The sequence below is a fragment of the Cervus canadensis genome, chromosome 7, assembly GCF_019320065.1.
Source record: "Cervus canadensis isolate Bull #8, Minnesota chromosome 7, ASM1932006v1, whole genome shotgun sequence".
Classification (NCBI taxonomy): Eukaryota; Metazoa; Chordata; class Mammalia; order Artiodactyla; family Cervidae; genus Cervus; species Cervus canadensis.
The window spans coordinates 16236718-16258977 of record NC_057392.1 but is presented as its reverse complement, the minus strand read 5'-3'; the positions used below and the strand labels follow the sequence as shown (position 1 = coordinate 16258977).

Here is a 22260-nt window from a genome sequence, read left to right as displayed (position 1 = left end):
GAGGGTCAGTATAGCTGGAATGGAGTGAGTGGGGGGATGGAGGGAAGAGATGTGTTTTGAGAGGCACCTGGCAGGAAGATCCCTCAGGGTATCATAGACCACCAGAAGGACCCTGACATTACTCTGAGCAAGATGGGAAGCTCCAGAGAGGCTTTTGAGCAAAGGAGAAAGGGATCTGGGTCTCTCTGGCTGCTGGATTGGCAACAAAATGGAGGGGAGTGAGCGTAGAATCAGGAGACCCATTAGAGGCTATTGAAGCAGCCAGGTGAGAAAGCATGGCAGCTTGGATCAGGGTGGCACAGCTGGAGATGGTGAGAGCCAACAGGATTTAATAGCTGATCTGATTATGAGAGACACTAGACTATCAGAGTATGACAGAAAGAGACAAATCAAGGATGAATTAAAGGTTTTAGGCCTGAGGAATTGGAAGGTGGGAACTGACATGAGCAGAACTGGGGAGGGCTTCAGCATTAGGATGATGGGGGAGGGGCTGGATATCAGAAGTTCAATTAAGTGTGATAACTGTAAGATGCCTCCTGGACATTCAAGTGGAGATATCAAATGGGTAGAACGTAGACGTTCAACGTTCATTCCCGAACATCTGGAAACTTACCTCACAAGCTGCTTCCTTTCCTTAGGGGACCCCTTACTTTCTACAGAACACTGGGAACAAAGCTGCAGGGAAGACTCATGAGCCAGGTACCAAAAGCACAAGATGCTATTATCACCAGGGCACACTTTGGCCTCTGGAGTAATTCCATGGACAGAGGATCCTGGGAAGGCTGCAGTCCATGGGGTCACAAAGAGTCAGACACCACTGAGCATGCATGCACAAAGAAGGCAGCACCTCGTTGAGTAGGTGCAGGTGGACCTCTCTATGCCCAGAGGTAGTAGAAGGCTCTTCGCCTGTCTTTCAGGCCAATATGTGGGAGGAACAGCTAGAGTTGGTAAATCCTGTGGGCAAAGACAATGCAAATTGATGGACAGTCTACAAAACAACTTTCTTCTGACATTTGAAAGTGTCAAGGTTATTGAAGGAGATTAAAGAGACATGACAGGGTACTTACCTAGTGGTCCAGTGGCTTAGACTCCATGCTCCCAAAGCAGGGGACCCAGGTTCAATCCTTGGTCAAAGAACTAGATCTCACATTCTGCAGCTAAGAGTCTGCATGCCCTAAGACTTGAAACAGCCAAATAAATATTTTTTTAAAAAACAGAGGCATAATACAATGTAATTATTTTGACCTGGATCCTTTTTTATAAGGGATATTTTTAGACAACTGAATGTTGTCCATTCAGTTCTCCAGTTCAAGCGGGAGAGATAAGAAAGTCTTGCTCAGTGATCAATTAAAAGAAATAGAGGGAAGCAATAGAATAAGAAAGGCTAGCGATCTCTTCAATAAAATTAGAGATACCAAGGGAACATTTCATACAAACATGGGCACAATAAAGGACAGAAATGGTATGGATCTAGTTCCTTGACCAAGGTATGGACCTAACAGAAGCAGAAGATATTAAGAAGAGGTCAGAAAGGAGAAAAGGAAAGATATACCCAACTGAATGAAGAGTTCCAAAGAACAGCAAGAAGACATAAGAAAGCCTTCCTCAAGTGATCAGTGCAAAGAAACAGTGAAAAACAATAGAATGGAAAAGACTAGAGATCTCTTCAACAAAATTACAGATACTGAGGGAACATTTCATGCAAAAATGGACACAATAAAGGACAGAAACAGTATGGATCTAACAGAAGCAGAAGATATTAAGAAGAGGTGGCAAGAATACACAGAACTACACAAGAAAGATCTTCATGACTCAGATAACCACGATGGTGTGATCACCCACGTTGAGCCAGACATCCTGGAATGCGAAGTCAAAGTAGACCTTAGGAAGCATCACTCCAAACAAAGCTAGTGGAGGTGACAGAGTTCCAGTTGAGCTATTTCAAATCCTAAAAGATGATGCTGTTAAAGTGCTACACTCAAAATGCCAGCAAATTTGGAAAACTCAGCAATGGCCATATGACTGGAGAAGGCCAGTTTTCATTTCAATCCCGAAGAAAGGCTATGCCAAAAAAATGTTCAAACTACCACACAATTGCACTCATCTCACATGCTAGCAAGGTAATGCTCAAAATTCTCCAAGTCAGACTTCAACAGTACATGAACTGTGAACTTCCAGATGTTCAATTTGGGTCTGAAAAGGCAGAGGAACCAGAGATCAAATTGCCAACATCCATTAGATCATAGAAAAAGAAGAGAGTTCCAGAAAAACATCTACTTCTGCTTTATTGACTACGCTAAAGCCTTTGACCATGTAGATCACAACAATCTGTGGAAAATTAAAGAGATGGAAATACCAGACCACCTTACCTGCCTCCTGAGAAATCTATATGCAGATCAAGAGGCAACAGTTAGTCCCAGACAGGAACAACGGACTGGTTCCAAATTGGGAAAGGAAAACATCAAGGCTGCATACTGTCACCCTGCTTATTTAATTGATATGCAGAGTACATCATTTGAAATGCCAGGCTGTATGAGGCACAGGCTGGAATCAAAATTGCCAAGAGAAATATCAATAATCTCAGATATGCAGATGACACCACCCTTAAGGCTGAAAGTGAAGAGGAACTGAAGAGCCTCTTGATGAAAGTGAAAGATAAGGGTGAAAAAGTTGCCTTAAAATGCAACATTCAGAAAGCGAAGATCATGGCATCTGGTCCCATCACTTTATGGCAACTAGATGGGGGAAAAATGGAAACAGTGAGAGACTTTATTTTCTTGGGCTTCAAAATCACTGCAGATGGTGACTGCAGCCATGAAATTAAAAGATGCTTACTCCTTGGAAGAAAAGCTGTGATCAGTTTTTCTAGACAGCATATTAAAAAGCAGAGACATTACTTTGGCAACAAAAGTCCATATAGTCAAAGCTATGGTTTTTTCCAGTAGTCATGTATGGATGTGAGAGTTGGATTATAAAGAAAGCTGAGCACTGAAGAACTGATGCTTTTGAACTGTGGTGTTGGAGAAGACTCTTGAGAGTCCCTTGGACTGCAAGGAGATCCAACCAGTCCACCCTAAAGGAATCAGTCTTGAGTATTCATTGGAAGGACTGATATTGAAGCTGAAACTTTAATACTTTGGTCACCTGATGTGAAAAACTGACTCATTGGAAAAGACCCTGTTGCTGGGAAAGACTGAAGGCAGGAGGAGAATTGGATGACAGAGGATGAGATGGTTGGATGGCATCACCAACTTGATGGACATGAGTTTGAGCAAGCTCTGGGAGTTGGTGATGGACAGGGAAGCTTGGTGTGCTGCAATCCCTGTAGTTGCAAAGAGTTGGACACGACTGAGCAACTGAATGAAGTGAACTCGGACAACTGGGGAAACTTAAATGGACTGGAGAATTAGATGACAGTAATGTATCAGTGATAACTTTGTGATTTTTAGGGTTGGTCTGTGGTTATGTATGAGAGTGTCTTTATTTGAAAGGAATACACACACAGTCTTTATTTGTAAAGCATACACACAAAATACAGGAGAAAGGAACATCAGGTCAGCAAAAAGGCTAGAGTCAAAAAAGGGTTCTTTGAACTATACCTGTGACTCTTCTGTAAGTCTGAGATTGCTTCCAACTAAAATAATATTAGAATGTGAGCACAGTTTTGTGTGCCATCCTTGAACTATTTTTCTGATGGCTCAGGTGGTTGGTAAAGAATATGCCTTCAGTGCAGGAGACCAGGGTTCGATCCCTGCTTTGGGAAGGTTCCCTGGAGAAGGAATGGCAACCCACTCCAGTATTCTTGCATGGAGAATCCCCATGGACAGTGGAACCTGGCGGGCTACAGTCCATGGGGTTGCAAAGAGTCAGACTTGACTGAGGGACTAACACTAAAGAACTACATTGACATAGCCCTCTTCTTTACAGCCCTGCGAGAAAGAGAGGGCCCACAGAGCAATCAGTAGTTGATGGGAAAGTAAATAGATGTGATAAATATATTGTTTACAAATAACAATTAAACATCAGAAGAGGCTAGTGAAGGAGTTTGGAGGATGGGAAACAGGACTTGGAGGAAACAGGTGAGGGAGTAAGTATAGTGCTCCCTGGCTGTTTAATGGAGTCTTTTGGCTGGAAAATCAGCCAAATACATACTGGGGGTTTCTCCAGGCAGCTGAAGCTTCTTTAGAACCATGGTAGGCTTCCTTCAACTCCCTGAGTCTGTCACTGTCTCAGCAGGATGGTGATCCACCCAAAGAGCACCCACCTACAAGCAAAGCATCTGGACTAAGATGATATTTAGGATCTCTTACTTAAAATACTTTGAACAGAGGATAAAATTGATTAAGGATATGAAGCATGAGACAAAATAGATGAAAAAGAATTAAAATACACTTTTTTTCATTTGAGAATGTAAGTTCTTTTTACTTGAGGTATCTACCTAACTAAAGGGATAGTTCCTCCTTTTGATAAAACTAACCCCCTTTCTACTGCATAATTGCACTCATCTCACACGCTAGTAAAGTAATGCTCAAAATTCTCCAAGCCAGGCTTCAGCAATACGTGAACTGTGAACCTCCAGATGTTCAAGGTGGATTTAGAATAGGCAGAGGAATCAGAGATCAAATTGCCAACATCTGCTGGATCATTGAAAAAGCAAGAGAGTTCCAAAAAAACATCTATTTCTGCTTTATTGACTACGCCAAAGCCTTCAACTGTGTGGATCACAATAAACTGTGGAAAATTCTGAAAGAGATGGGAATACCAGACCACCTGACCTGCCTCTTGAGAAACCTGTATGCAGGTTAGGAAGCAACAGTTAGAACTGGACATGGAACAACAGACTGGTTCCAGATAGGAAAAGGAGTACATCAAGGCTGTATATTGTCACCCTCCTTATTTAACTTATATACAGAGTACATCATGAGAAACGCTGGGCTGGAAGACGCACAAGCTGGAATCAAGATTTCTGGGAGAAATATCAATAACCTCAGATATGCAGATGACACCACCCTTATGGCAGAAAGTGTAGGTGAACTAAAAAGCCTCTTGATGAAAGTGAAAGAGGAGAGTGAAACAGTTGGCTTAAAGCTTAACATTCAGAAAACTAAGATCATGGCATCTGGTCCCATCACCTTATGGGAAATAGATGGGGAGACAGTGGAAACAGTGTCAGACTTTATTTTTTTGGTATCCAAAATTACTGCAGATGGTGACTGCAGCCATGAAATTAAAAGACGCTTACTCCTTGGAAGGAAAGCTATGACCAACCTAGATAGCATATTAAAAAACAGAGACATTACTTTGCCAACGGAGGTCCGTCTGGTCAAGGCTATGGTTTTTCCAGTGGTCATGTATGGATGTGAGAGTTGGACTGTGAAGACAGCTGAGTGCTGAAAAATTGATGCTTTTGAACTGTGGTGTTGGAGAAGACTCTTGAGAGTCCCTTGAACTGCAAGAAGATCCAACCAGTCCATCCTGAAGGAGATCAGTCCTGGGTGTTCATTGGAAGGACTGATGCTGAAGCTGAAACTCCAATACTTTGGCCACCTCATGTGAAGAGAAGAGTTGACTCGTTGGAAAAGACCCTGATGCTGGGAAGGATTGGGGGCAGGAGGAGAAGGGGACGACAGAGGATGAGATGGCTGGATGGCATCACCGACTCAATGGGCATGAGTTTGAATAAACTCCGGGAGTTTGTGATGGACAGGGAGGTCTGGCGTGCTGCGACTCATGGGGTCGCAAAGAGTTGGACACGACTGAGCGACTGAACTGAACTGAACCCCCTTTCCCCCTTAAACAACACAGGAAACACTCCCTTCTCTTTTCAAATCTTAGATAACAGCAGGAAAGACCCCTGAAATAGAATTTTCTGTTTTGTGATTCCTAAAATACTGGAACACATCATTGCAGGAATATTACAGCCTGTTTTCTGAGTGTCAGAGTAGATTTATGCTGTAATCTTACAACATATAAATCTTAAAGCACCTGTCACTTTTCTTTTGACTTAAAATGAATTTGTTTATGGCACGCCTGATTTCATTATTGACCCACAATTTATTTGGAAGAAATAAATTTACAAACACAGAAATGTTTACCACATATTTTTGTTGCAAGTTTCTAACAATTGTACTGTGGTCAGATAACAAGATCTCATATAAAAATCAGTATTTGAAAAGTGTAGTAACTTGAATTGTTGTCTAGTATATGGTCAGTTTTTTGTAAAGGTTACATGAGAGTCTGGGGAGAGTGTGGGTGCTATAATCATCAGATGGGAGAGGGTCCTATATATATCTATTAAATCTAGCTTAATAAGTATATTCAGATTTTCTGTTACTAATTTTTTCCAATGCTTTCCTATAACAATAACTGAAATCCTACATTATGAGAATGTATCTGACAATTTCTCCCTGTAGTGCTTGATGGATTTATTTATTTAATTTTTTTTTGGTATTGGTTTGTTTTGCGGCCTGTAGACTCTCTAGACACATGGGATCTTAATTCCTCAACCCAGGGATCAAACCAAGTCCTCTACATTGCAAGGCAGATTCTTAACCACTGGAGCATCTGGGAAGTCCTACACTTGATGTATTTTTATTCTACTTTATTAGATGCATGCAGATTTAGAATTTTCATTTCTTCCTGGTGGATTGAACTGTTTTCATTATCTAGGGGCATTCTTTATTCCATTAATGCTTTTTTTTCCCCCTTAAAATCCATTTTGTCTCATAAAACATATATACTAACGCAGATTTCTTTTGGTTTTTATTTGCCTGACATATCTTTTATTTTTAGATTTGCTTACTCTCAACCTTTCAATGCCCTATATTTTAGGTGTGTTTCATAAATTATACCTAGATGGATTTTGCTTTTTAGACAGTGAGTTTATTCATCAACATTTGCTGGAGGATGTTTAGATCACAAATAAAATAGCCCTTCCAGGAACGGTAGCTGTAACCGGGTACCCAACAAGAACCTATTGCACCACCATTTTCAGAAAGGGCCTGAACGTCACACATCCCATGTAGGGGTGTCACGTGTTGCCCCAGTGTGGGAAGTGGTCGTCTGTCTCTGTCCACCAGATACAGACACAGACATTGGAAATACTAGACATGGAGAGAAGTGGTACAAAATCCATGTTTCATAAAAGTTCCTGGTACTTGCTAGCACCAATGACCATGAAGACACTGGTATTAAAGGGAGAGCTCATGGCACTCTTCTATGGTGCCTCATACATATTTAATGTGCAGGAATTTCTTATGTTCTGTAAAATCATTTTTCAAGATTTCCTTAAACTGTGTCTAAAGAGTAATCTGTGTTTCTTAACGCTTTCTGTTAAACTCGGTTTTCTCTCTACAAAATTACTTTTTCTTAAATCCCACTGTGCCACCAGTCTTCTTATGTCATTCCCCCCACCCCCAAATTCAGCTAGGAAAGATAAAAGTATTTAAAATAATGTCTCAACTGGCGGCAGAACAACAAAATTACTTGAAGCTCCCAGTTGAACTGAAGTAGGATTACTGTGTAATTCACCACTGGGGAAGCAACAATAATGTACATGGGAGTAAAACAATTGGTTATCAGGTTCCTGGCAGGCAACAGGTACTCTGCTTAAATGTGTGTGTGTATGTGTGTTTGTGTGTGCTCAGTTGTTCAGTCACGTCCAACTCTTTGTGTAGTCTGCCAGGCGCCTCTGTCCATGGAATTTTTCCAGGCAAGAATAGTGGAGTGGTTTGCCATTTCCTACTCCAGGGGATCTTCCCAACCCAGGGATCAAACCTGCCATCACCTGTTTCCTAAATTGGCAGGCAGAGTCTTCACCACTGAGCCACCTGTGTGAGTGTAAACACCACTTAAATATGAAAAGCTCAAGGCTCAGAGAGGTTAAGGAGCTGACACGAGGTCATGCAGCCTGCGAAAGGGAGAGCTAGGGTCCAGCTCTGATCTCTCTGAGTCCGAAGTCTGTATCCTAGTGATGAAAAGAATGAGCACTGGAGTGAAACTACTGGGACTCACATTCCAGCTCCACCACTTAAAAGTCAGGTGCTGGTGGGCAGGTTACATAATACCCTCTCCCTATATATATATATATATTTACATTCAGTATCTTAGTTTCTTCATCTGTAAGATGGGAATAACAATAATGTCTATCTACACTGTTGTTATGAAGATTTAAAGGGATGATCTGAGATGATGCTCAGAATGGGGACTGTCACACCGAGAAAGTGCAAGAACTGTTAGTGTGGTTTCAGGGGACCTTTGGGGCTTCTTTATCATCAACGGTTAATATTAATAACCACATTCTAAGGTTTCTTTAATGTTGGGTTCACGTGGTTCTCACCCACTTCTTCACACATCCTCCACACCTACCAGGCACCTCACTGTCTCCCGCTGCTCTCACACACGTCCTCCGGCTGTTACAGCTCAGGTGAGATGGTGCCTCCTCCTCTTCCACAAGGTATCCCTGATTTTCCCAACCATGAACTTTCACAAGACACTATTTGATGGCACTGAGTGGCCGTCTAGGTCATCCCTTCATTCCCCAAGTCTTTCCTGAGCACCTACTGAATGCCTGGTCCTGTTGTAGGTACTGAGTCCCTCCTTTATGGAATTTGTATGCTAATTAGGGAAGTTGGGAGAGGCCAACAGCAAACAGATACACGCAAAAAGATGGAAGAAAAATACCAAAAGTAACATGTGCTGTGCAAATAGTTCAGGTGGTGTGATCCTGTGGAACAACTGGGTGGATCTCTTAGACTCAGTGGTGAAGGATGGTTTCTCCAAGAAGGTGATATTCAAGCTGAGATCTGAATGGCAAGAAGGAGGCAGCAATGTAAAGATCAAAGGGAGAAGCATTTTAGGGAAGAGGGAACAGCTCGTGCACAGGCCCAGAGGTGGGAATAAGCTTGGATTGTATTTAAGGAACAGAAAGGAGGTAGGTGTGACTGGAACCTAATGGCTAAGGCAGACTGTGGACAAGACAGAGCAGGTTGGTAGAGGAAGGCAGGAGACAGATTATGCACAGCCTGATAAATGAGGGTAGAGAAGGAACCAGATCCTAATGTTATAGGAGTCTGAGACAGTGAAGTGATAGGATCTGACTGTGGTTTGGTACGTATCAGCAGGGAAGCTGTGAATTTCTGGGAGTGGTTGAGGTGACTACAGATGGGAAGTATCTTGGGTTTGGTTCTGTTAATCTCTTAGCAAAGGTGGGAAACCTACATAAGCTGGAGGATGTGGGCCCTAGGGCTGCCAATCTCTCCAGCACTTGAAGTTCCAAGACCTGTGTTTGAGTTCAGGTTCCATCAACCACTAGCTGTATGAGTTTGTGAAAGCCAGCACACTTATTGTCATCTGTAAAGTGGAGATGAACATTCAATGCATTGCCTAGTTCACAAGGGTCATTTGAGAGAATAAATGTAAAAGCATTTTGTAAGCTCTGACTTAACATAAAAATGTAAGTTAAAATTTAAGGTTCATATATCTTGCATTGTAATTGCAAGCAACTAGATCAGGATCAGTTACTTCTTTTTATCTGCCATAATACCTAACCCAGGTCTATGTGTTCTAGGGATTACAAGGTTGTACAATACTGTACAATAAAATTTAAAAAATATTAAATGAAAGCATTTGTGATTAATGCCTTCAGTTATTGTTAGCATTACTATCATTATTGTCTAGCAATAATACATTTAAAATTCTGGGGGAAGAAATTCTGGGGGAAGAAACTCTGATATTTCTTTTCACCAAATTCATTAATGAAGAGTAAAGAAACATTTCTTCATAGTTAAAGTTATAAAAATATTTATACTTGCCCCTTAGTATCCTTGGGCTCTGCATCTGTGTCTTCAACCAACTGGGGATCAAAATTATTTGAAAAAGAAATTCTAGAAAGTTCCAAAAAGCAAAACTTGAATTCGTTGCAAGCCAGCAACAATTTACATATCATTTACACTGCATTTACAAGTATTTACATAGCATTTACATTGTATTATGTATTGTAAGTAATCTAGAGATGGTATGTACATAGGTTATATGCAAATACTCTGCCATTTTATAAAAGGGACTTGAGCATCCATGGTTTTGGTATTTGCAGGGGGTCCTGAACAAATGCTCTGCCAAAGGGACCGATTGTATAATCATCAACCTAATTCATCGCACAACGTTTTCATTAAAAAAAAAAATTACATATTTATTTATTTGGCTGCTCCGGGTCTTAGTTGCATCATGTGGGATCTAGTTGCCTCACCGTGGATCAACCAGGCCTCCTTCATTGAGAGCGCAGAGTGTGGGATCTAGTTCCCTGTGGAGGGATCAAACCTGGGTCCCCTGCCTCGTGAGCACGGAGTCTCAGCCACTGGACCACCAGGAAAGTCGCTAATTAATGATTTTAAAAAGCATGATATCCAAAAAAACACAAACATGGTATCCACAGAGGATTGGTTCCAGGAAATGCGCCTGCCCTCTGCAGATACCAAAATCCACAGGTGCTCAAGTCCCTTGTATAAAATGGCAGTGCAGTTACCCTTGGTATCCGCAGGTTCCGCACCCCTAGATTCAACCACCTGTGGACACACAGGGCTGACTGTACGGTTTCCCAGTGTGTAACTTTTCTTCCTCTTTCCTGACTTGCCCGGCAGATCCGCTGTGCAGAAGCTGGGAGCGGAGGTGTTTGAGGAGGTCTACAGCTACCTCAAGAGAGCAAGGCAGCGGGGAGCCAGCGAGGCAGAGGTCTGGGCAGCTCTGGAAAGAGTGGTGCCTCGAGTCGGCGACTGTTTTGAGGTTGACCAACTACTCTACTTTGAGGAGCAGTTGCTGATCACCAGGGCAGAAGTGGTCACTCTTCCCCAGAACCATCATGAAGCAGCTGTCAGAAACAAGCGGGTCCCAGTGGACAAAGCGCCCGTGAAAATCCCTCAGCACTGTCGCTGACCTCTGTTCTGAGTGCAGAGCAGTGGTCTCTACCTTCAATCCCTTGTCAATCTCCTTCAGAGAGTAGTAAACCTGGGCCGTAGTGTGGTCAGGTCTATACTGTGAGACAGGCATTTGGATCAGGTTGTCTTCCTGAAGAGTAGTCCTGCTCTGGTGCCTTTGGGCCTCCAGCAGGGTTGGCTCACCCTGGCCTTGGCCTGGGAGAGGCCACGTGCTCTTCACATTTCCACTCAGTGCCGACTGCTCTGAGTCTCCAGGGACTGTGGGCCGCCTGCTCCTGAGGGGGGTTGGTCCCCAGCCTCTGACATGCTGAGTTTCTTTTCAGGGGCCGGATGTACCTGTCTCAGGTTACCTGCTTTTGGCCCACTTTACCCTTGAATGCCTAACAAGCAAGAAGTGCATATGTGTAAGGACAGAGTGAATCCTTTCTGTGATGTATTCCCCAAACTCATCCAAGGAGTATTAAAGACTTTTATTCGTGGCTATAAAATAAATCACCTGTTTTTCTCTTGTCCTATCCAGAAGTGTCTTGTTGAACGTAACACATCCATCTAAGGATAATTACTACTTAGAGGAGCTAAGACTTTGCTTGTTGCCTATTATTGTCCAGTGTTGTGCTCATTACTGTAAGAATCTTACTTCATCAAATCTCTTCACCAGAGAGAGAGAGAGAGTGAGGAGTCATGGTCACGTGGGTTGGAGTCCCAAACTGGATTTTGGCCAGGTTCAAGTCCCTGTTACTCTGTCTGGTGTCAATTTTATTTTTAGTCCAGTCACAAGAACTCAAGAGGGGCGGAGGGGAAATTTCCTCCTCCCTGACACTTGGGTAGTTTTTGGGTCAGAAGAGGAAATAGGTAGATTTTCAACTATTTTGCAAGTAAAACATGTCCAGGGAACATCACCCTGCATTTAAGAACATACTGGAGAGGGGAAAAAGACTGCCTTTACCCTCTTACCAGCTGGAGCGGCGAGCGGCGCCTGCAGGACACTGGAGCAGCTGGCAGGAGATACCCCACGTCCAAGGTCAGGAGCAATGGCTGCGCTTTGCTGGAGAAGGCGTGAAGACATACCCCGCGTCCAAGGTAAGAGAAACCCCAGTAAGACAGTAGGCGCTGAGAGAGGGCATCAGAGGGCAGACAGACTGAAACTACAATCACAGAAAACTAGCCAATCTGATCACATGGACCACAGCCTTGTCTAACTCAGTGAAACTAAGCCATCCTGTGTAGGGCCACCCAAGACAGACGGGTCATGATGGAGAGTTCTGACAAAATGTGGTCTACTGCAGAAGGGAATGGCAAACTACTTCAGTATTCTTGCCTTGAGAACCCCATGAACAATATGATGGGAAACAGTGGAAACAGTGTCTGACTTTATTTTTGGGAGCTCTAAAATCACTGCAGATGGTGACTACAGCCATGAAATTAAAAGACACTTACTCCTTGGAAGGAAAGTTATGACCAACCTAGACAGCATATTAAAAAGCAGAGACATTACTTTGCCAACAAAGTTCTGTCTAGTCAAGGCTATGGTTTTTCCAGTAGTCATGTATGGATGTGAGAGTAGGACCACAAAGAAAGCTGAGCACTGAAGAACTGATGCTTTTGAACTGTAGTGTTGGAGAAGACTCTTGAGAGTCCCTTGGATTGCAAGGAGATCCAACCAGTCCATCCTAAGGGAGATCAGCCCTGAGTATTCATTGGAAGGACTGATGTTGAAACTGAAATTCCAATACTTTGGCCACCTGATGCGAAGAGCTGACTCATTTGACAAGACCCTGATGCTGGGAAAGATTGAGGGTGGGGGGAGAAGGGGATGACAGAGGATGAGATGGTTGGATGGCATCATGGACTCAATGGACATGAGTTTGGGTAAACTCTAGGTGTTGGTGATAGACAGGGAGGCCTGGCATGCTGCAGTCCATGGGGTCACAAAGAGTTGGACAGGACTGAGCGACTGAACTGAACTTACCCTCTTAGGTTCTGTAGCTGGAGTCTTCAAAGTAAACTGACCACACACAGCAGAAGAAAAAGGATGCACATTTTATTTGATTTAATGTTTTTACATGGCATATGTGTGTGTGTGTGGTGGGGAGGGGGGATGCTTTTTAGAAAGAAGTGAAACTGCCAAAGAAACAGGCCTGACAACTTAAACACTATTTTGAAGAAAGAGCAGGGATCAATATGTGGAGATAAGACAAAACAGAGGGAAAAGAGATTTGAGCTCCAAAGGGGGTGAATTCTGGGACCGTGACAAGGAGACATATGGAACTGGTGGCAGATAAGGGGTGAGCTAGGAGTCTGCACAGATCCGTCTCGGCATTGGTGCCCCATCTCCAGTGATAAGAGTATTATCCTTTCCCCCAGTCCAGGGAGGGTGCTTTTTTCATGGGAAGTAATGCTTTTAACAGAGCTCTTCCTGCATCTGCTGTTTCTTAATTACTTTCAGCTCAAAATAATCCTTATGCCAAAGTGGCATATTTGGAGGTGGCCTATTCTTGTCCCCTACAATGTCTAGGAAGACAGGTGCAGAAGGAAAACATGTTATCCCCCAGGATTTATGCTGTGCACTGTATCAGTCATCACAGAAAGGAAAGCTAGGAAGAAATACCATCTTGGATCAGAGCTCCATGTCTTATAAAAGAAGCTCACTTTGTTTACTTTCCAGCTGGTTTACTGGGAACGGCAGCACAGACTTAAAATGACTAGAAAGTTCCTTTTGGATTTTATCATTGGGAAAATGCTTTGTCCCTCAGCCATACTCAGTGTGGGCATTAATCACTGACCAGATTGCAAGATGGTGAGTGGAAATTGGCTGAGCAATTGGAGAGCCAGGAAGCTGCTTGTTATGAATCAGTCACAGGAATGAAGGAATAAAGAAGCCCTGCTAGTGCGTGGCTTTGTAAAATACATATATATTTCAGAAATGCCAACTGACCTCTCTGCTTCCTCTTTATGCAGGGGAAATGCCACCAGCTATTCTGGGTTATGTAGAAATAAGGTGCACAAAGGAGAGTGATGGGAATTAATTATTTAATGTATTTTGGGCTGGGGCCAAAGTGAAAGCTCTCAGTCCATTATATGGGCTCAGGATAAAGGAGGCAGGCAAATCAGACAGCAGCTCAAGGAGGGAAGATACTCCACTCCTCTTTCAAGATGGTGGGGCAACTCATGTGCCTTAACTACTGTGTCAGAAGGGAAGGGGGCCAGGCCACCAACATGATAAAGGAGGAAAAATGAAAAATGGAAGAGAAGGAGAAAGGGGTGAGAGAGAGGCAGAGACAGAGAGAGGGGAGGGGAGAGGGACAGGAGTGACCACACAGCAAAGCGTATTTTAAAATGATCTTCCTGGGTCTTCCCTGGCAGTCTAGTGGTTAAGAATCTGCCTTTCAATACAGGGGGTGCAAATTCAATCCCTGGTTGGGGAGCTAAGATCTCATATGCCTTGTGGCAAAAAAAAAAACCCTAAAATATGAAACAGAAACAGTACTGCAACAAATTCAATAGACTTTAAAAATGGTCCACATAAAAAAATAGTGATCTTTGTTTGCATAAGGAAAACAATTGAACTTGCTCCCAGATGATTTCCCTCATAGCTCAGTTGGTAAAGAATCTGCCTGCAATACAGGAGACCTAGGTTTGATTCATGGGTTGGAAAGATCCCCTGGAGAAGGAAATAGCAACCCACTCCAGTATTCTTGGCTGAAGAATCCCAGGGACAGAGGGACCTGGCAGGCTACAGTCCATTGGGTCACAAAGAGTTGGACATGACTTAGCAACTAAACCACCAACCACCACCCAGATGACTAGGACTCTGGACCCACTCTCACTATGTACTGTGAGATCAAGCACAAGTCATTTCCTTGGAAGCTCAGCTTCCTGCCTTTGCCTTGAAGAGTGCCATAAAAAATAAGCAAGATAATGTCGCATGTTGAATCATGGGGAATTGCTCATGGGGCTCATATGCACATGCTTTAAATGCTGTTAAGATGCTCTTGACTTTGGAGGAGGAATTATTAATTTTATTATCAGGCTGCCTGATATCCCATCATTGGAGATTCATCCCTGAAGTCCTCCTTAGGTGGTTAAGATTCTAGTACTGACATCCAAACACACCCCAAAAGTCAACACTTTAAGCCATTTTCAGTCAGCTCTTTGATTAGGAATTTGCTTACAGTCAGTTGAGAGCTGAGAGGCTGGGAAGAAAGCAGCTCTGGGAAGGCCTTCGAGTGGTGCCAGGGACCAGCTCCACGTCCTGCCCAGGCCTCAACACACTTCACAGGCAGGAACCCACAACAGGAGCTGCATCCCCAGGGCCCTCAGAACACTCAGCTCTCCCCCAACTTCAGAAGGAAATTCAGAAATGTAGTCCAACAAATACATCTTATGAAATAATATATCCGTAAATACTCATCAGGAGGGCTGTGCTGCGCTTAGTTGCTCGGTGGTGTCCCAACTCTTTGTGATCCCGTGGACTGCAGCCCACCAGGCTCCTCTGTCCACGGGGATTCTCCTAGAGCCATTAAGATCTACGCAGAAAACAAAGCTTAATGCTAATAGAGTATTCGCAAAGCAGATTTGTAGTTTAGTTGGGAAACAATCATTCAGCAACTAGAATTTTTTCCTCCTAAAATATTACTCTTTTTCCTGCTCTTAAAGATTGAATTTTTGGCTCCAGCTCACCCCTCCCTGGACCCTTGACTGCTCTTTAACTTCTTAGTTCTTCCCACTATCATCGGAGGGGGGTATTTTCCTATCCCCAGACTCTGAGTTTGGCCACAGAACTGTTCTGGCTGTATTATCACTCAGGAGCAGGAAACTTATAGGGACAGTTGGTTAAAGGGCACGATGTTTCAGTTATATGCTGTGAGTAAGTTCTAGAGATTTTATGTACATGAGGACTGTAGTTAACAAAACTGTATTATTGTAGACTTACAATTTGCCAAGAAATAAATCTTAAGTATTCTCACCACACACACACATAAAATAGTAACTATGTGAGGTGATAAGATACATTAAATAGCCTGACTGTGGTAATTTCACAATGTAAATGTCTAGCAAATATATCAAATCATCATGTTATACCCCTCAAATACATACAGTTTTTCTTGGCCAATTATACCTCAATAAAGCTGGGGACACGACTTAGTGACTGAACTGAACTGAACTGAAAGCTGGGGGAAAATTCAGGCAGGTAAGAAGGAGACAAAGATCTTAGAGGCATGAAGAACATGCCATCTTTCCAGGCTACTAGTTCATCGGGTGTGAGGGTGACCACGGCAGGTTTGAGTGGAAGGTGTGTGGCTGGTCTCCAAGACACCCCCAGTGGTCCCTCACCTCTGGGAGGTATCCTGGTCTGTCTGTGCAGCTCCCTCTCACGTGGCATCAGGGATGGCCTCGCGGTCAGGAGGATCCTGCAGAAGTCGTGTATGACTTCTGACACTAGTCCTAAAAGATATGGATCCCACGTTGCTTTCCCTTGGGTGCCTCACTCTGAAAGAAGCCGGCCGCTGTGTCATGGGGGCGCTCGAGCAACCCCACGGCGAGAGGCGAGATCTATGCGGCGTGAAAAGGAGGCTTCTGCCACCAGCTCTAACTTCCAGTCATAACAGTGAGCCACCTGGGAAGCAAATTCTTCTGCCCTAGTCAAGCCTTCATCGGATGCAGCCCCTGCTGACTGCTGGACTAAAACAGCATGAGAAACTCTGAGCCAGACCATCTAGGGAGCCATTCTGTAATTCCTGAGCATCAGCCACTGTGAGATGTGTTTATTGTTAAGTCACTACCTTTTACAGTACATTTCAGCAACAGATCACCAATACAGAAGGCAAAGTTCACACGTGAGCTGTTTTTTAATTCATTTATTCTTATTTATATTTTTGACCATATAGCACAGCATATGGGACCTTAGTTCCCTTGACCTGATCAAACCCATGCCCCCTTCATTGGAAGCACAGAATCTTAAACCTCTGCTCCGCCAGGGAAGTAGGTTCCTAAACACTACTTTTTGGCCATATCACACAGCTTGTGGGATCTCAGTTCTCCAAGCAGGGACTGAACCCTGGCCACGGCAGTGAACGGCCAGAACCCTAACCACTAGGAACCACAGAACTCCACACGTAAGCTGTTGTTTACTCTGCTGAATCCCTAGAAATGCACAGCCCCTGAGGAGGACATGGCTTTGAGCTGTAACTTGAGACTGTGTGGAGGGCAGGTTTGAAAGTGTCTCAGATAAAGCAATATTAGGCTGATCCAGGTGCAAAGATGAAGGCTGATGTCATGTGATGAGTCTGAGCATATAGGGTGGAGACCAGGAGAGGGAGCTGAGGAGTGAGGGCTGCCTGGGGTGGGCAAAGGAGCAGGGTGTTGGGGAGGCTCCTAGGTTTCCAGAAGTCGGGCTAGACAGGCATTCACAGAGGTGAGGGTATAAGAGACGCAGGTAGGGGAGTAGTTCATTCCTGGGTATGCTGGATTTGAGGCATTTGTGGGGTATTCAGCGGGGAGAGGTCCAGGTATGAAGCTGAAAGTATCTGAAAAATTCTGTCCTCTAACTGAAATGGACCCACCTGATGAGCTCCAGATAACACAGCCGTGGATATTTTTGATGCTGTGCCTGCAAATAATCAAGAAAAGAGCTGGCTTCTGTAGAATGCCACCTCCTTGAAGGCTGCTGGATGTAACTGCAGGTATGTGAATGCCTAAAAATTAATAATAACAGCAGCAGCATCTAGCCGTTTCAGTAAGTACTGCTGGATGAACCTCAATGGGCTCCTGCTGGCAGCTCTCTGTAGGTGGCACCTCCTCTCACTCCCTCCTCCCATCCTATAGTCTTCAAAATCAGCGGTTCTTAATCTTGGTTCTGTATTTGAAACACCTGGCAACTTTTATGAGGATTAAATGGGATGGTGTAAAGTTTCTGACAAATGGGTGATGCTTGCAGTCTTCTTTTGCCTAAAAAGTAAAACCAAACTCTTACCTCTCTCTCCCCCTCTCCTGGACCAAAAGAGATCCTCTCTGTGAAAGGGTTTTGTGAAATGCAAAGCTTTATTCAAATGTAAATTATAACCTTTACCTTTAACTTCATGAGAAGTCAAAGAGCTTTTTAACTTTTTACTATGAAAAACATCAAACTATATACAAAGTAAAGAGAATAATATAGTATGCCTTAGGGAACTATCCCTCAGCTTCAGAAATGATCAATTTGTGGCCAATCTTGATTTTATTTATAGTCTCACCATTACTCCCTTGCTGATTAATTTTTTTATTATTCATAAATATTTCAGCATGTATCTCTAAAAGATAAAGAATCTTTTTTTGTAGAAAGCCACACTACTATTATTACACTTAAAACTGTTAGTCGCTCAGTCGTGTCTGACTCTTTGTGACCCCAGAGACTGTAGCCCACCAGGCTCCCGTGTCCATGGAATTCTCCAGGCAAGAATAGTGGAATGGGTTGCCATGTCCTTATCCAATTACACTTACAACATGATCAATAATTCCTATATATCAAATATCCACTCAGTATTCACATCTCCCCCACAGTCTTTGTTTCTTCAGATTAGGATCTAAATAATCCCTTCACTAGATATGTCTCCTCAATCTCTCTTAATGTATGGATTCTGCCCCCACCTCCTCTTCCTTTGTAATTAATTTACTGAAGAAACCAGCTCATTTCTTTTGTAAAGTTTCCTTCAGTCTAGATTGCATCATCCTGAATTAAAAAAAAAAAAAAACTTTATTTTTTAGAAGTATTAGATTTACAGAAAAATTGTGAAGACAGTACAGAGATCCCAGATAGTTCACGCAGTCACCCCATAATCACCATCATACCACGAGTGCATGGCACCCACACGACGTACCACTGTTGATGCTGCTCTGGACCGCCTGGCAGAGGTGTAGAGGTAATAGTGTCAGGTTTCCCCCCAGTTACAGAGCCCTCACCCTCACCGTTCTAAGTGCTCATAGCCCACACTGGAGAAGCGGCAGTTTTACATACCCCTTCAGGGCAGAGCCTCTATATAAATTATTTTAACTACTACTGAGTAGGAGATTTGTTTCTTTTCTATTTATGTACTTTTTCATAATTTATATCAGTGTAGACCTGTGGAGATTTATTTCATCTTTGGGTTATAACCCAACAGAGCTATATTTTCTTGCCCAGACTGTTTCAACTTTGGCTGTGGGGAGTTCTTTCAGTTGGCTCCTGTGTTCCTGATGCTTTGACAAACTCCCATCAGTATGGTGGTTTGTTTTTTTTTCCCATTATTGATTGATTGATGAATTTTCAGTGTACTTCCTGACTTTCCGGAGTCACAAGATGCTCTGAGCTCATTATCTATCCACTGTGTATATTTCCTGGCCCAGTGCTTGAATCAGCGTTTCTCCAAGGAGTCCTGGTTCCTTTTACTGGGAAATAGTAACAGAAATCAAGATCTGCACACTGGGTGTGCCTGTTGTTCCCAGGGAACCACTTCATTTAGGCCCTCCCAGCTGACAGAGCAAGGACATTTGTATGTATACTAAACGTCCCTTGAATATACACTTATCCAAAAATGTTTCTGTATATAACCCTCAATATCTAAACTAAACAAATTCTTAACTGATGTCTCCAACTCTAATCCACTACTACCTGGATCACCCTAGCTTCTTCCTGATATTTGAAAAAAGATTTTTTTGGTAGTTCTTATAATATGGTAGCTAGATTCAAATTCAGTTTTTGGGCAAGAATATTTCATAGGTGGGACATTTTCCTATCATTTTAATGATGTTGGCAGCCATTGAGGACATTTCCTAGGATCTCTTAATTCTTTAAAGTTTAAAAAACAGCAAAGTTTTGGTTGACTTCATCTTTCTTCCGGAGAAGGCAATGGCAACCCACTCCAGTACTCTTGCCTGGAGAATCCCATGGACGGAGGGGCCTAGTAGGCTGCAGTCCTTGGGGTCACGAAGAGTCAGACATGACTAAGCGACTTCACTTTCACTTTTCACTTTCCTGCATTGGAGAAGGAAATGGCAACCCACTCCAGTGTTCTTGCCTGGAGAATCCCAGGGATGGCAGAGCCTGGTGGGCTGCCGTCTATGGGGTCACACAGAGTCAGACACAACTGAAGCGACTTAGCAGCAGCAGCAGCATCTTTCTTCTCTGAATAACTGGAATTCTCTATAGAAAGAAAAACCTGTTTTTTCCAGTAGTCATGTACCGATGTGAAAGTTGGACCATAAAGAAGGCTAAGCACTGAAGAATTGATTGCTTTTTAGCTGTGGTGTTGGAGAAGACTGTTGAGAATCCCTTGGACTGCAAGGAGATCAAGTCAGTCCATCCTAAAGGAAATCAGTCCTGAATATTCATTGGAAGGACTGATGCTGAAGCTGAAGCTCCAATACTGTGGCCACCTAAATGGGAAGAGGTGACTCATTTGAAAAGACCCTGATGCTGGGAAAGATTGAAGGCGGGAGGAGAAGGGGACGACAGAGGTTGAGATGGTTGGATGGCATCACCGACTGAATGGACATGAGTCTGAGCAAACTCTGGGAGGTACTGAAGGACAGAGAAGCCTGGCATGCTGCAGTCCACGCAAAGAGTCGGACACAACTGGGCAACTGAACAACAACAACATCAACTATTTGGTTGCCTGAGGTAGAGCTCTTTTCTCATTTACTTAAAAATCATGAATAAGTTCCCTTAGCAGTCTCTGAGGCTGAACACTGAGCTATTTTTGCTCTTGAACTGGGAGCATCTCTGGAGGCACGTGGCTCGGCTCTGGACCTTTAGCCCCCACTGCTGGGCAATCGGCCTCAGGAGGTGGACAAGGAGAGGTGGGGCAGGGACTGGGCTCCCCCAGCAGAGGCCGAGAGCAGTTTAGAAAGGCAGGCCAGGCTGGAGGGCCTTGATGGCTTCCATATTCATCCATCCTGAAAAAGCTCCGGTCTCCAGTCATGTTCTTGTAGAGCTATTCTCTTGGTTTCATAGTTGTTCACGTTGCCATAGAAATAGCTAAATTAAAAGTCTCTTTCAAGCAACCATTAAAGAATAAGAATACAATCTCTCGAAGCCCGGGAAAAGGTATGTTCAACCCTAAATCCCCAATGAAGCCCTTCTAGAGAGAAACCAAGTCACCTTTAGAGTGTTAGGGGTAAGGGTTAAGTTTAGGGCACAGTTCTTAGCCCTGGTTCCTTACCAAGAGTCACCTCAAACACATATAAAAACCACTTATGGGACTTCCCTGGTGGTCCAGTGGTCAAGAGTCCACCTGCCAGTTCTAGGGACATGGTTCAATCCCTGGTCCGGGAAGGTCCTACATGTGGTGGGGCATCTGAGCCTGTATCACAACTACTAGCCTATGCTCTGGAGCCTGTGCACTGCAACAAGAGAAACCACCACCAGAGTAGCCACTCACTCACTCACTGCAACTAAAGAAAGCCCAAGTACATCTGTGTCTCTTTTTCTGTTTTGCATGGATGCATGAGACAAGTGCTCGGGCCTGGTGCACTGGGAAGACCCAGAGGGACTGGGTAGAGAGGGAGGTGGGAGGGGGGATCGGGATGGGGAATACGTGTAAATCTATGGCTGATTCATGTCAATGTATGACAAAACCCACTACAATATTGTAAAGTAATTAGCCTCCAACTAATAAAAATAAATGAAAAGGAAAAAAAAAAAAAAGAAAGAAAGAAAGCCCAAGTGCAGCAATGAAGACCCAGCACAGCCAAAAATAAATAAATAAATAGTTAAAAAAAAATCCACTTACGCCTCAGTGCCACCTCCAGAGATTCTGAATCCCTCTGTCTGGGGTGGAGCCTTGGAATTGGCAGGGTTTTTTCTTTTATTATATTTTTGTTGTTGAGGTATATTTGACATGTAATATTATACAAATTACAGGTATACAATGTAGTGATTCTTAAGTTTTAAAGCTTATACTCCATTTAGTCATTATAAAATGTTTGCTACATTCTCCATGTTGTACAACATATACTTGTAGTTTATTTTATACCTAATATTTGTACCTCATAGTCCCCTGCCCCTCTATTGCCACTCCCCTTTCCCTCTCCCCACTCGTAACCACCGGTTTGTTCTCTAAATCGGTGAGTCTCCCTCTTTTTTGTTATATTCACTAGTTTATGGCATTTTTATTAGATTCTATAAAGTGGTATCATACAGTATTTGTCTCTGTTTGACTCATTTCACTTAACACAACACCCTCCAAGTATTTCTTTTTTATGGCTGAGTAGTATCCCACTGTATTTATACCACATCTTCTTTATCCATTTGTCTGTCAGTGGGCATTCTGGTTGCTTGCCAATTGTAAATAATGCTTCCACAAACACTGGAGTG

At 43.3% G+C, this 22260-nt stretch overlaps 1 protein-coding gene across 11 annotated transcripts in view; it reads left to right on the top strand.

Annotated features, from left to right (window-relative positions):
• NEK11 (NIMA related kinase 11) overlaps nt 1-11430 on the top strand; it is a 275458-nt gene extending 264028 nt beyond the window's left edge. For all 11 annotated transcript variants that reach the window (XM_043474428.1, XM_043474425.1, XM_043474430.1 and 8 more), the window contains one exon: nt 10638-11430. In XM_043474428.1, coding sequence (XP_043330363.1) covers nt 10638-10929 — 292 coding nt within the window. In that variant the 3' untranslated portion in view covers nt 10930-11430. The remainder of the gene's footprint in view (nt 1-10637) is intronic.
• Nucleotides 11431-22260: the final 10830 nt, after the last annotated feature.